At 43.5% G+C, this 13,446-nt stretch overlaps 1 protein-coding gene across 2 annotated transcripts in view; it reads right to left on the minus strand.

Moving 5' to 3' along the window:
• Nucleotides 1–13,196, minus strand: part of ap3b1a (adaptor related protein complex 3 subunit beta 1a) — a 31,661-nt gene extending 18,465 nt beyond the window's left edge. Inside the window, exons 1-16 of one of the 2 annotated variants that reach the window (XM_057018578.1) lie at nt 12,894–13,196; nt 9,216–9,291; nt 9,062–9,136; nt 7,562–7,657; nt 7,262–7,422; nt 6,878–6,944; nt 3,454–3,636; nt 3,145–3,300; nt 2,450–2,547; nt 2,316–2,370; nt 2,165–2,236; nt 2,007–2,069; nt 1,776–1,908; nt 1,577–1,686; nt 1,290–1,466; nt 583–769 (exon numbers count right to left, since the gene is read on the minus strand). In XM_057018578.1, coding sequence (XP_056874558.1) covers nt 583–769; nt 1,290–1,466; nt 1,577–1,686; nt 1,776–1,908; nt 2,007–2,069; nt 2,165–2,236; nt 2,316–2,370; nt 2,450–2,547; nt 3,145–3,300; nt 3,454–3,636; nt 6,878–6,944; nt 7,262–7,422; nt 7,562–7,657; nt 9,062–9,136; nt 9,216–9,291; nt 12,894–13,021 — 1,837 coding nt within the window. In that variant the 5' untranslated portion in view covers nt 13,022–13,196. Of the gene's footprint in view, nt 1–582; nt 770–1,289; nt 1,467–1,576; nt 1,687–1,775; nt 1,909–2,006; nt 2,070–2,164; nt 2,237–2,315; nt 2,371–2,449; nt 2,548–3,144; nt 3,301–3,453; nt 3,637–6,877; nt 6,945–7,261; nt 7,423–7,561; nt 7,658–9,061; nt 9,137–9,215; nt 9,292–9,832; nt 10,394–12,893 lie in introns of those variants that run through there. The other variant, XM_057018577.1, reaches the window with a different exon arrangement.
• Nucleotides 13,197–13,446: the final 250 nt, after the last annotated feature.

The following is a 13,446-nucleotide window of genomic DNA, read 5'->3' on the forward strand; positions in this document are numbered from 1 at the left end:
CATTTGCCTCAGAGCTTTTTCACCATCTTCAAATTAAGAGCCGCTCAAAATTAATAAGAACGTTAGCTTAAGTCCCAGTTTTTCTTTAGTACTGTAGATTAGATGTAACTTGAGCAAAGATAATCGGTGTCGTTGTCTTGGGAGGCATGCTCTAGATGCTACATTTTGCTGGAATGGAGGGGGGGAATTAACTTGTGAATATTAAGAATGACGGGTGGTTAAAGCTTTCCAAAAACATCCAGTAAGTGCAAACTGCCTCTGAATTTTAATGACGCACATATCCGTCCCTTTTCTGAAGGTGGGAGAGAGAAGAGACGGCAAAATGAGGGAGATTTTTTCCCCCCCTCGAGTGTCTGAAAAAGGTTAGCATTAGCTCAACTATTTACCCATATCATTAGGCCAAGGTAAAGGGGTCCAACCTGACTGCCCTTCAGAGAGACAGACGCACCAGAATAATATAACCACCGCATGAACGAGCCACTTGGAAGAAGAGGATCTAATCTCAGCCTATGAACTCATTTAGAGACGCTAATATGTTTGAAAATATGGATAATAGGTTGACATTAAAAATGTATGAGATACCTTTGAAGGTAGACTCGAGCACAGGAGCTGGTTTGGGTGCCAGCAGGATGCGTCGCGCATACTTGTTGAGGGCGCCGCTCTTCTCGTTAGGCACAATCAGCTGTCTTATGAAGCGTGTTCGATCTCTGATGTCATAGCTTTGGTCATACTTGCCCAGGTTCAGGATGTACTGCGTCAATAGTTTTGTCTGTACCACAGAAAAGGAGAAGGAGAAATTTAGCCTTTAATGAACCAGGTTTTGATGGTTGGATTCTACACTAAACCGAGTGCTCTGTATTTAAAGCATCTTTACATCAAGCAGAACATTGAACTTTGCTGTAAAACTTGCTACAAAAACATACGTGGGCATATAAATCATATACAACAAGTTAAACGGAGAAACGGAAATTGTTATGGGCCGAAATCGCCTTTATGTGTTTCTCATTCCATCCGTGAGAGTGGGCTCATGAACCCAGTTAAGAGACAAAAATTGCCCCATATAACCAAATAGACCAATGAGCACAGAGTTGCACACGGAGACGCTTCATTACCGCTGGCCGGTCACATGAACATCTCTGTATTTAAACTGAGCATTTCACTCTGAGCTCCATCGGTTTAACCAATAACAGAGTACAAAAAAAATGATTCCGATTTTTAAATATTTATCATCTTGATGCTAATTTGACATCCATTTCATTCAACTCTTGCCTCTGCGAGTTATTTTGTACCTGCTTGGAGTTGGTCAGGTAGAGTTTTGCTGCTAGATTGACCGTTTGCAGCTTCACAATATCTTCCTCTGCTGTGAAAGTCTTCGCCATCTTACGAAGAACATCAGGGGCGATTTTTGGCACCCTCTCGCAGTACTCCCCCATCAGCCACAGGATACTGGCTCGAGCCATGGGAACCTGCAATTTTTGTCCGGAAACAAAATGGTTGCATGGATATTTATATATAATTGCCATCTTGATATGAAGGAGTGTGAATTAAGAGTGGAGAAAGAAATTGTGAAGCATACAGTGATGTTATCAAAGAGCTTGGCCATGTGCTTGATGATCTCACTGTGCTGGGAGGGTTGAGTCTGAAGCAGCTTCTTAATCACCACCACGCTCTCAGCCACCACAGTCTCTGCAAAAACATGTTCAGCCCAAACACAATTAGGCTGCACTGGTGCAGGAAACACTGGAACTATCTACGGTCCAAAAAGGTGGATCTACCATCTCTGTTGGAGAGCAGCAGCACCAGACCGTTGAGGCAAGTGTCCGTCACCTCAGAGATGTTGGTGGCGCACCTGCCGATGGCCTGAATGGTGGCTGCTGCAAAGGCCTTGTCCTGACTCTTCACATATGTCTGAAATCCAGAACAATAAACACACAATAAAAGGGGAATTTTAAAGTAAAGGGTTCTCATCAATGCAGATGATAACTAACTGCAATCATGAAACAAACCTGAAATTCCCTCAGAATAATGGAGATGTTTGTTTCGCTGGCCAGGTTGGTCAGGATTTCCAGCTACCACCATGAGGAAAGATGAGAAATTATTCTTAAGCTTTATTTTATGAGCTCAGAATTCCCTGTTGAGGTAGCTGATGCACAAAAACCGTTACCTTCAAGGTTTTAATGTGTGTGGCGTCTGTTGATCTCACATAAAAGCTCTTCATGAAGGGCTCAAACATCCCCTGTTTGTTTAGAAATTGCGTTAAGAAAAATCTCAGTTCATGTCACTTAAACTGCTCATCCACCGAAGTGGAGACTCACCTTCCTCTGAATGGACATTGTGGCTATGTTCTGAAGCACGATGTACTGCACCTCTCTGTGTTACGGAGACAGAGACAACACTGAGATTCAGCTCTTTAGGAGAGGCAACAGACTTTATGTGTTCTCGGTATTACCTGTGGCTTCTCAGGAGTCGCACCAGTGACTTAGAGACAACGTTGACTTCATGCTTTGGGGCCAAATGCCAGTAGAGCTGAGCGACGGCCAGAACCACCTTGGAAAATCCGCAACAAAAGACCAAACTAAAGTTTCATTCCTTCACACGCATCAGTACAGAGGCGCTGACATTAGACCGTCAAAGCAATATTTCAGCGGTGGCTTTAAATAGCTGGTGGATGTGTGTCTGTCATTGTTGGCTGAAAGAAAGTGGTCCAGGCATCTATGAAGATGGAGGATGTCACTCTGTTGTCTGGAGGAAAAGGCACAGCATGGCACATTTTAATCAACGCTTTCATTGGGGGGGATTTTTCCTCCTGCTGCAGCACACTGACAGAGACCTTGAGTCTCCTGGATGATGGAGATCTGCACTCACCCTCTTGTTTACTCATCTCGGGACGTGCAATGTGACAGGTACACGTGTGTGTGTGCGTTCTCTGTCCACGTTATATATGTACAGGAGCGTTATATAATACAGAGAGTGTGCACTCTGCACTAAATTACGTGCAGCTTTAGTGTTCAAGCTGAGACACAAGCACCTTGAAACTTTAATCAATGTTTATGCCTCTACACTCTCATACGTTGTTAAGAATAAGTGTCAATCATCTTTATTTCAGACGTGCATTGACTCGATGCGAGTGTCAGTCTGACTCACAGCTGTATTCCTGCTCTGCAGCAGAGGTTTGGTGTTCCTGAGCAACAGTCGGTGGTCTGGATCCATGACGTAGGGCTTGTTCTGGGCCTGTTCTTTTTTGTCCTCCGAGTCAGACTCGTAGAAAGTCTTGTCATCGTTCTCCTCGAGCACAGCACCCTGAAACAATTTACAGAACGAAGGTTAACCATCTACTTGATGCAAAGTGGTAAATGTAGTCAGATGCCCTTTTATTACTTGGCTACAAAAATATTGTTTGTTTGTTTTTTAAATTACTGTGCAAGATTATTTCCACACTAAGACGTTGCACACCTCCTTCCAAGGACTGGTGAACTGCGTTCTGGCGTAGCGGGTCAGCATGGAGATGATGACCACCTGTCCCCACTCCTCCACGTCCACTAACAGGTTACAGAGTTTTCTGTAGTTCTTGTGGATTAGGTCGATGCGGTCTGGACACACTTCCTCGAACGCCATGACCACGCTGCCGGCCACCAGCTGCAGAGCACAATGAGAGAATGGACCTGAGAGTCTCAACTAGCTCTCTGGACTTGAACGGCAAGCCGAACAGAGGTGGCACAGATATATTAGAGTTGTGCTCAGTGATATTGATCAGTGGCGAAATAAAAATGCTGCAGAACTGGAATATATGTGTATACACATATATATATATATATACATTCCTCCTCCGTTACCGATTGTATTTGAATCTTGAAATCAAATTCTAATTGTGTTGTGGCAGATCTTGTTATATTCACAAAGTCTGTAACACACAGACAGGAAAAAAGATCAATTGCTACACTTATAATATAACAAAATAGCAAATTTGCAATTACATCAAAATAAGAGACACATTTCGGTCTAAAAAAAAATCCGCAAATTTCAGTGTTTCTCTAATAAAAAGTACAATTTATTTTCAATCATTAATTTGAAATGGAGGAAGCAGCAGTTGATGGAGTCAATGACGTTCTTACAGAACATGGGGGAAAAAAACAAAAACTGTTGGCTGTGCCCCCCACCACCAGCACGCCCCCCATCAGCACGCCCCCCACCACCAGCCCACCAGCCCCCCCCCCACCTCCTCACATCCATTCCACTGCCTGCTGAGTGACTGTGAGGCTGAGTGAGAAACACGGTGATGTATTAATATGCAAACAGCATTATCACGGGCAGGCGAGGGCGGAGAAGAAGAAGGGAAAGGGAGAAGAATCTGGTCTTGCCAATTAAAGTGTTCTGGCCCCTGGTGGCCCTGTGGGAAACCGGTGCATTTACCCATCAGCACTGTCATGAGCCTGCATTGATTGATCGCGCGCACGCACGTGTGTGCGCGTATTGCCGACTTATGTGGGATCTTACCTTGGGATTTGAGGGACATGACCATTTGTGAGTGGGGCAAAAATGTTATTTTTAAACACCTACGCGTACGTGCATGTTTAAGATTAGAGCGTGTAAGAGGATGAGTAACCTCATACAGTGATGATAATACAGTAATATCAGACACCAATGCTTGGGAACACAGTTGTAAACAGACGTTGATAAAATTCTCTTGCTGCTGTAGCTAGCAAATATAACAGTGTGTTCTAGACAGCGAGACACTATAAGAGTGTAAATAGAGATGCTAAGATCTTATTAAGTAATTAAAATCATTGTGATATTCTGCAATTTTAAAAAGCTCTTTAATGCATATTTTCACAAACCTTAAGTGCTGATAAACAAACTACGCATTAGGGAAAAAAACACTTCTCTTTCTTGAAGTTTCTGTCCTCGTTTAATCCAAAAATAAACATGAAGTAAATGTTTACTGTAGAATATAACAAAATATTGTAATGGAGGTTTGAGCGCGTCTGAGTCAACATATGCTGTTATAGATCAATCTGTTCCACAGCGGTGTGTATTTTCAGGGCAGGCTGCTGTGTTTTTTTGGCATCGCTCCCCCTCGGTGCTTTTCCTCAGCCTTTTGTCTCTAAGGCTATTACAAGCAGATCTGTTCCTGTGGCTCCTGCTGCAAGGGTTTTGTGCATTCGCTACCAACTTCCCCCATTAGACACAGCTCCAAGGTAAACTACATGCACCATCAACAAATCTGACACCCCAATCTATGGAGTTCATACACCTCCCTCCCCTTCCTCCACCATATTATCTACCCTGTGTGACAAGCCGGTAATGGAAAAATCACACTAAGCAAATGGTTCTTCTAATAACAATAAATTTCCTATAAAATTATGAAGGGCCCAAACCGTTTCCTTGCATCTATTTTGCTATGAATTCTAATTAGAGTGCCACAGAGGCAGAGAGTGCTGGGTCATCACGCCAGAGACAACACGCACCTTTTTGATTGATGGCCCAGTGTGGGGTCGGCCTATCCTCCCGTCCCTCTTGCTCTCTTCCTCCTCCCTCTCTTTCTGCTTAAATTAATGGGCACCTCACCTAGCTCCTGATCATAGTACCCACCATGCTGTTCCCTGCCCCTCCTTTCTGTTCTCATTTCAATTTTGCAGAAGGTGCACGAGCAGGGAGGACAGGGGGGATCGATCATTTATCTTGTAATAGAGGGATAATAGATCCATCACAGTAAAACAGCTGCACAAACTCTTATGTTGTCTCTGTCATCAGGCCTTCCCATTTCCTCTTTAAGCCATATTGCATAAAAGCCCCCCCCTTCCCCCCAAACTATGTGTCACAGCCATTTAAACAAACAGCCACATGGGTAAAGGTAAATGTCAGGAGGCCTGGACACTGTCACAGCACCAAACTACCACCAAATGTTTCCTCCTTCAACAGACAGCATGGCAGCACCACCTAAATAGCATTGGCCAACATATCCCCTTTTAAATGACTTAATTAATATCAGGCAGTGTGTTAAACCTGTCTGAAAGGCTTGTTGCCTTCAGCCTGGGGGTGGGAAGGAGACAGAAAGAAAGGTTACAAACCGAACAGCAGACTGTTTGGTGATTGGCCACTTCACCTGAAAGCTATTTAGATGCTGGGTTTGTTGTAAAATTGTGCATTGCGTCTCGCTTGATGGTTGTTTAGTCGCCACTGTGTTCAGGTTTTTTGAGCATGTTCCTCGAACTCATGTGCATCTGTGTGATGACAGTGCCCTCTCCGTCTGTCCCCCAGCTTCACACTGCAGGCTCCGAGTCATCTGTCTTCGTTAGCGTCCAGGGCTAAATATTCTATGCATCTGGTACTGGGCTTTTCATTCCCCTCTTGGCCTGAACTGCTTTGTTTTCTTTGCATAATGATAGGTATATATGGTGTGAATACAAAATTACAGCCAGCGTGCAGGGCTGACCCTTACAAACGCAACATTATCTCTAGTTTGTCGCTGAACTCACAATATTTGAGAGTGGAACGAAAGCAAACTTATCATTCACTCTGATCCCCTCAAATGAACATGATGTGCCTGTCTTCTACTCAGCTGTGGGTATTCTCTATGTAGCTGGCCTAAATGCGGGATTTAAGAATTTGACTCACTTACGGTCGATGTTGCGGAAAAGCGAGAGAATTTGGCCTTTTAGAAAATTAAGCTGACACAAGCATCAGTGCGTACATTCCTTCCAAATGGACACTTAACAAGGAGCATCTGAAGATGTGTGGGTTTAAGTGGGTGTTAACAAACCGTGGCACTACCGAATGAGCTGTGTGATGCAGAGCTGGGGGGAAACGCTTGACTGGGGCGCCCCCCAGTGGTCGACAACGCAAGAGCTGCCCTACGCAGAACTCAAGCTGTACTTACTGTGCTTTTGTCCTTCAGTAATTTCTCTATCACTTCAATTAGCTGCTCCTTCTGATCTGGATCCAGGCTGAAGAGGAGAGATGGTGAAATTGGCGATTAAGGATTTGAAATTATTCGTATAACGTTAAAACTTGATGGGCTTACAAATTAAATTATACTACTCTGTCCTCAGAATAATGTCAGTGTTCACAATGCTTCAGGACAGATATTTTCCAGTGACAGAGAATTTTGTATACTATCAGATCATCCCATCTCAGGATTTTCACTCATTCTTTAATCTAGAGTATCAACTGGTATAACAACATGTAACAAATTTCAGTGGAATTCACCGGTATTGTAGTTCCCCTCGTCTATTACAGGAAGAACAAACAGGCTAGAGTGTACCTGAAGAGCTTCTGGATAGCGTGAGCGGCCGTCTTCCTGACGTATGGAGACAGATCAGCCGATGCCTCCTTGATGGCGAGCATCATGATGGGGACGATTATGTGAACACGAATGCTGGACAAAACCCGTAGGGCACTCGCCCGGATGAACTGGTTGGGGTCCTGTTACAAGAACATGGGGTGGGTACGACAACAAAAAAGATTTAGAGCAACAAAACGTGCAGAGTATAACACACACTGATTTTTAAAACAAATAATATCCCAAATGAATGGCTGAGTGTGTTTATGTACGATATGCTACCTTAAGAGCCCGCTGGAAGGTGCTGATGGAGAGCAAGGCCAGGTCCTGCTGTTCTTCTGCATACCTCACCAGATACACATACACCAGCTTCTTTAGCTGCAAGGAATCAAAAAAGAAAACACACACTGAAACCCATGTAGCACTGGAAATATGCTAAAAAAGGCAGAAAAACACAACATGCATGTGTTCTGAATAAAATGACTTTAAATAAACCCTAATCAATGAACAAAGGGTGCTTGGTTCTTTAGAGCTTCAGCAGAATATGTGAGTTTATTAGTTCTACCACAGAGCTTCCGGTCACTCAGCGCCAGCAAGATCTTATGTTGATTCAGGCGGACAGCAAGGCTACACCATCTTTTTCCTCTCAGAAAGTTTCCTTTGAATTGAGCTTCCATGTTTTTCATTTTCTCAAAGGAAGGCCTAAAATAAAAATGTGTGCTGCCACTTGAGAAGGTTTGCTGGAGGCTAAAGGTGGCTCCTCAGTTCCCCTCAGCAGCTAAAGAAAAAAAGAGCCAATTTTGCCCTTTGAGGAAAAAAATGTTGAGGTGAAAAATGACAATTTACTCCAGGAACTATTTATAATTTCATTTTGGAGCCAAGAGACGGTTGAGGTCAGGGGTAAGGTTATATTTTAAGTACAGTCACTAAGCGCTTAATTACTAATCAGCTCCAGAATGCAGCGAGTATCGACCTGCTGCAGTCTACCTCAGTTCTCAATCATCATTCTGGTCATTACTGCTGAAATTAGTCACATTATTCACCATAAAAAGGGGACACAACCCATCTGTCCTCAAAGATCGGCTCTCTGCAAAAAACAGGCGAATATTATCTTGAATTGGTATGAAAACTAATCAAAGGTCCCCATAACACCCTCAGGGTCAAACAGGACCCTTTTTTTGTGTAATTTCTTTCCCACACAACCTTACATGATATAAAACTGCGCGAAACAGCGCTTAAAGGGAACAAACTGCACGGATATATGTGCGTGATACAGCGTTGAGGAGTTAGCAGTGATCAATAGCACATCACAGAGAGGGGAGGAGGAGTGCGGCCGAGCTCAGAAAAGAAACAAAAGCACCACCTCAGCAGCTGGCGGGTTTGAAGTGGGAGACAGAAGACGTGACTGTGGGCTCTCTGGTCCAATTACACGCTCCCACCTGCTCCCCTACCCTCCTACGAGCTGCTCTGGCTGCATGCCTCACGCGGAACGTTGAACAACTTCAGGTAACCCCCCAAACATCACGCTACCTGATTATTCTGCTGCACTTGACCAATATTCCCAGGTTTGGGGCCTTGGAACCGTTCATAACCTGTCCAACATTATGGATCCGTATGGTACGCACTACGGTACCGCTGCTTTGGACCCATCTGGGTGCTTCGGCCGGATTTCAGGCTGCCTTTACTCAGTAGTGATTGTGACTCCTGAGGTGAGTGGCAAAGGATGCGGACGCATCACAGACAGGGAACCAGTTTCGCTCCGATGTGCCCGTGATGTCATACCTCGATGTTTTTGCTGGCGACGTTCTTCACCACAGCAGGAAACAGCTCCGAAGCGGTTTTCCCTTTGGCGATCAGCTGAAAACAAGCAGCAAATTTGAATCCACCTGCTGAGAAAACGATCGATGTGAAGGGAGAAGCCTCGCCGTGCGCTCACCCCGACGATCCTTTTCATGGCCTCCAGTTTGAGCGACTCCTTGTTGCTCTCCAACATCTCTTTGAGATCTTCATTCCTGCGGATTAACAACACTGTTACTGACACTCGATGTGGTCAATATGAGAAGAAAACACCCTACAGGGACGGCGTCGGCAACCAGCTGCTGCTTGACCAGTGCGGCTGGGAACGTTTCGCGTCTGTCGCATCTGTGTCGGCTTCACAGATAAAGGAGACAAGTCAGGGTTACGCCTGATCCCGAAACCAAGACACATGAGGCAGAAAACCAGTAAAACACCACCACCACCTCGGCATCGTCGCCTCCATTTCGGCCAAACCTGCCCCGTGCTTCCACGGCAACGCTCATTCCCAGCAGTAACACCGGCACAAACTGGTATCATTCCAGTAACAGTGTGTTTCCATGGACTAAGCAGAGAGTGGGAATAGAACCCAAAGTGGAATTTCTCAGAAACCGATGGTCGATTGACTGTTATTTTGTCCCAGACTGAAATACCTAAAGACCCACCCCGTTTAAAACATTTCGTTCAGAAGAGCTGAAACCTAAACCTGAAAAACTGCTTAGATTCAAATCAACTCAACCGTGTTCTTTTTAAAGGTACCGAGTGTTTTGTGTGTCCTTGGGGCTCCGGGAGAGTGTGAGAGCCTGTTCTTCCAGACTGAGCCCAGACTTCAGGCTGAGATGGAGGTTCTCAGCAGACACCAGCGCCGTCCTCACTGCTCCTGCTGCGTGGTTATAGGAAAAGCCGACGTCCATGCCCGCTTTCTAGCGCGGGAACAAGGAGCCCCCCGCCAAAAATAATAAATAAATAAAACTCCAACTGACTGTACTGCGCTAATTCTTTTCCTCCGGGCGGCGTTCCCCGGCTCTATTTACAGTTCTCTCCTTAACTTGTTCTTAGTTGCAGATCCAGAAAGAGTGGATCACCACCACAGGCTCCACTCGTGCACTTCTCTTGTCTTCCTCTCTTGCGCAAAAAAGTCACAAGATGATCCATCAGCTTGGTAATGACCAGCTATTCTCGCTGTCACCCTGGTCAGCACATACCTTCTAAAGTGACCATCTGTGGCCCGCTATTGTTCCCTCTCCTCACTTTTTAAATGTGAAAACTTTCCTCTGGAAGCCAAAAACATCTCACCTGTCTCGTGGATATTCGGGACTCTGCTCTGTGACTACAGTCACTTCCCTCTGGGGGAAAAGGAGGGCCTTATCTACACTGGAGGGTAAACACGGCACCACTTTCCAGCACTTCCACAGCAAAATAATTAACTTCAGCAAAACACTCACAGCCAAATTTGGATAACAAAGATAAGCATACATGGACAAATTCGGGAAATTAAGGCGGCCAGTGCACTTCCAGAACAATTCTGGAATGTGCAAAACATGATTCCTTGAATTTCTGCCCGCCTGGTATACTTAATTTGTACTTAAATATACTTTATTTTCAAACAGGATGCCGTTTGGAGGAATTTGGTCCCACACAGGGAGACAATAAGGTATGAAAAGCCTGTTGTGAAATTCATGAGACAACTGGTTAACAAATACTATATTGCACAACCTGCAGATACAACAAAAAAAATCTTATTAATAAACCATTTGGGAAATAATTGGGGGGGGGGGTGTATTCCAGTGGCAGCAGCACCATTTAACACCTGGGTGACCTCTCTTTTTATGATTCATTTTTAGATCTTTACATTATGACATCTGACATTTCTAATGATGTTCACTGAACATCCTACTAAATATTTAGGCACAAATAGTCCACATTTATTAAACACACACATTTATTAAATTATCTTAATACATTTTAGGGATTACAAAAATTAGTTGGTGACATCAGATCTATATGTCAGATATATCTGGACTCCTAAAACAACTAAAACAATTACAGGTAAACTAATGTACTTCTTACCGGTGGATTTTCTGATTCTCTTCTACCAAGTTGAATAATTAAATAATATCGGTAATGGCTAATAATTACTAAAATTCATGTATTTTGCAACATTACTTAACAGCATTGGCTCCTGCAATAGAATGTACAAAAAATCCACTTTTGGATATTTATCCAGATCATGATAAGTGGATTTTATTTTAATCAAAGGTAAAGGTTAAATACATTCCTCTTCAATTATATTAAAGGGATAATTCACCAAAAAATACTAATGAGCTTATTTCCTGTTCACAACTTAGTTTGATTGTTGTAATTTGTCCACAAAATGCTGCTGCAGTTTAATGGAAAAAGTCTTTTTCAAAAAAATAATACTTGGATTTGTGTCTTAAGATATCTGCCCATGTTGAGCAGATGTAATGATGGCGATCAGTCATTTTGTGGTACGATTACCATAAAATGCATTGAAAAACTGCGATTTGCAACATCATGAGGGTGCAGACTCAGATTTTTTGCGTCTTCTAAAAATCCTCATGACTGAAATCCAAATATTCACATAATAAAATCACACCCCTGATCTGTAGACGACCCGTGTAACACAGCAGGATAGCCGCACGTGACACATGTTGGGCATTTTTCAACTGAAAAACACTGAAATAAGCTCTAATAACCAATCACACAGCACAGCTGGAGAGGAAGAAAGTCTGCCCGATGCACCAGTGTGAGAGCCCAGATCATTGTGATTTGGGTCATGCATCTGCACACAAAAGCATCATTCACACACATTAATTCTCTCCCTGGCAAGTCAGCCTGGTTTCCAGAGGCAGACATATGACACAGCCTCCCTCACTGGGTAGATGGTCATGTGAGGCAGCTTAGAAGTTAACTCGTTTGACACTTAGACTTAAGGACATCCTATCACAAGTTAAAGTAAAGGGAGGGACGATAAATCAATGAATAAACACTGCTTCGAGATAAAACTGAAGACCAGGGTCCAAAAGGTCTGCCTAATTTTAGGATTTTTTAAACAAAAGCATTAGCACAGATATATAAAAATTCTTAAACCCTGTTTTGTCTTAAATCTTCATTGTGGAGTTTTAATCCAGAGGAGCTCAGGAGCTGTGTTGGGTTATACCGCCCCCTAGTGTCCACTGGGATGAAACAGGGAATACTAAAAATGTAAAACAAACAAACAAATATTGACAATACTGTGAGTTTTAGTGAAGTGGTGATAATGGAGATGAATTATGTTATATTTGGTGACCTTGCACGGCAATATAGAACTACATACTGCCTCGGTTTAAAAAAAGTTCTGTCATTATAGATCTTTTTTTCCTATCTGGTCCTGCTGAAGACAATACAGGCGGTTTGCAAATGAACACAGCAGCTCCAATGATAGTGGGACTCATCTGTTTCTATATAGGAACACATGAGCCCAAACACTGACAGTAACATTTCATTTTCACGTTTTCTAAATACTATAAGCAAATACTATAACCTCATGATAGAATTTTTCACAGCATACTACTCAATGTTACCAAGGAATTAAACTCTACTGGCTTCACTTTCCCTGGCTCTGTACCGTTAAACATAAGCAGGTGCTGTAACCATGGGATAGATCCAGAGTTGCAGAGCTAACAGTCGCCATCACCGCCTAGCTTGTTGATGATGCTGGACTCAGCTGGCCTCTTTTCCAGCCAGCAACTCAAGAGTTCCCTCGAACCGCCAGACTTTGGGACAACTTCAGCGTCAATAATTCCTGCAGCTGACTTACTTTTTGAAGTCGGTGCTGAACAGTCCAAAGGCAGCTCCGGTGCTGCTGGAGGTCGGGGTGCTCTCCTGAGCCGCTTCCACGGCAGCCTCCGCTCCCCCTTGGTCATTGTACGAGACGCCCGTCGACATAGTCACCGTTAGACGACGTGTACACTTAATACGTTTATATTGGGGTCTTGCGATGGAGAAACAGGTCTTCGCTTTCGGAATGTGTCACTTAGCGAGAAAACTTTCCAGCAGAGAAAAACTTCTCAGAGATTTCGCACAAGTTTTTACACGCAGAAGCGGAAGCGTGAGGTGGACAAGGCGGTGTCACATGACAGACCTCCAGCACGTAGATCTATACAAACTAGAATTATAGTCGTCGTTAGGCAGACCATCTTTTTAGACTAGAAATTGTAGAACTATGGTCAAAACACCTCGAGCTCTTGTGCTGCTAAAATTACGGTAACTTTAGAGTTGAGAGTAGTATTTAAAATCAAATATTTATATTATTTTTGTCTACATTATTTTGTTTGTATATTTTATTTCTGTCAATTCACAAAACAATTATC

This window comes from Takifugu flavidus, chromosome 20 (genome assembly GCF_003711565.1).
Source record: "Takifugu flavidus isolate HTHZ2018 chromosome 20, ASM371156v2, whole genome shotgun sequence".
NCBI classification, from domain to species: Eukaryota; Metazoa; Chordata; class Actinopteri; order Tetraodontiformes; family Tetraodontidae; genus Takifugu; species Takifugu flavidus.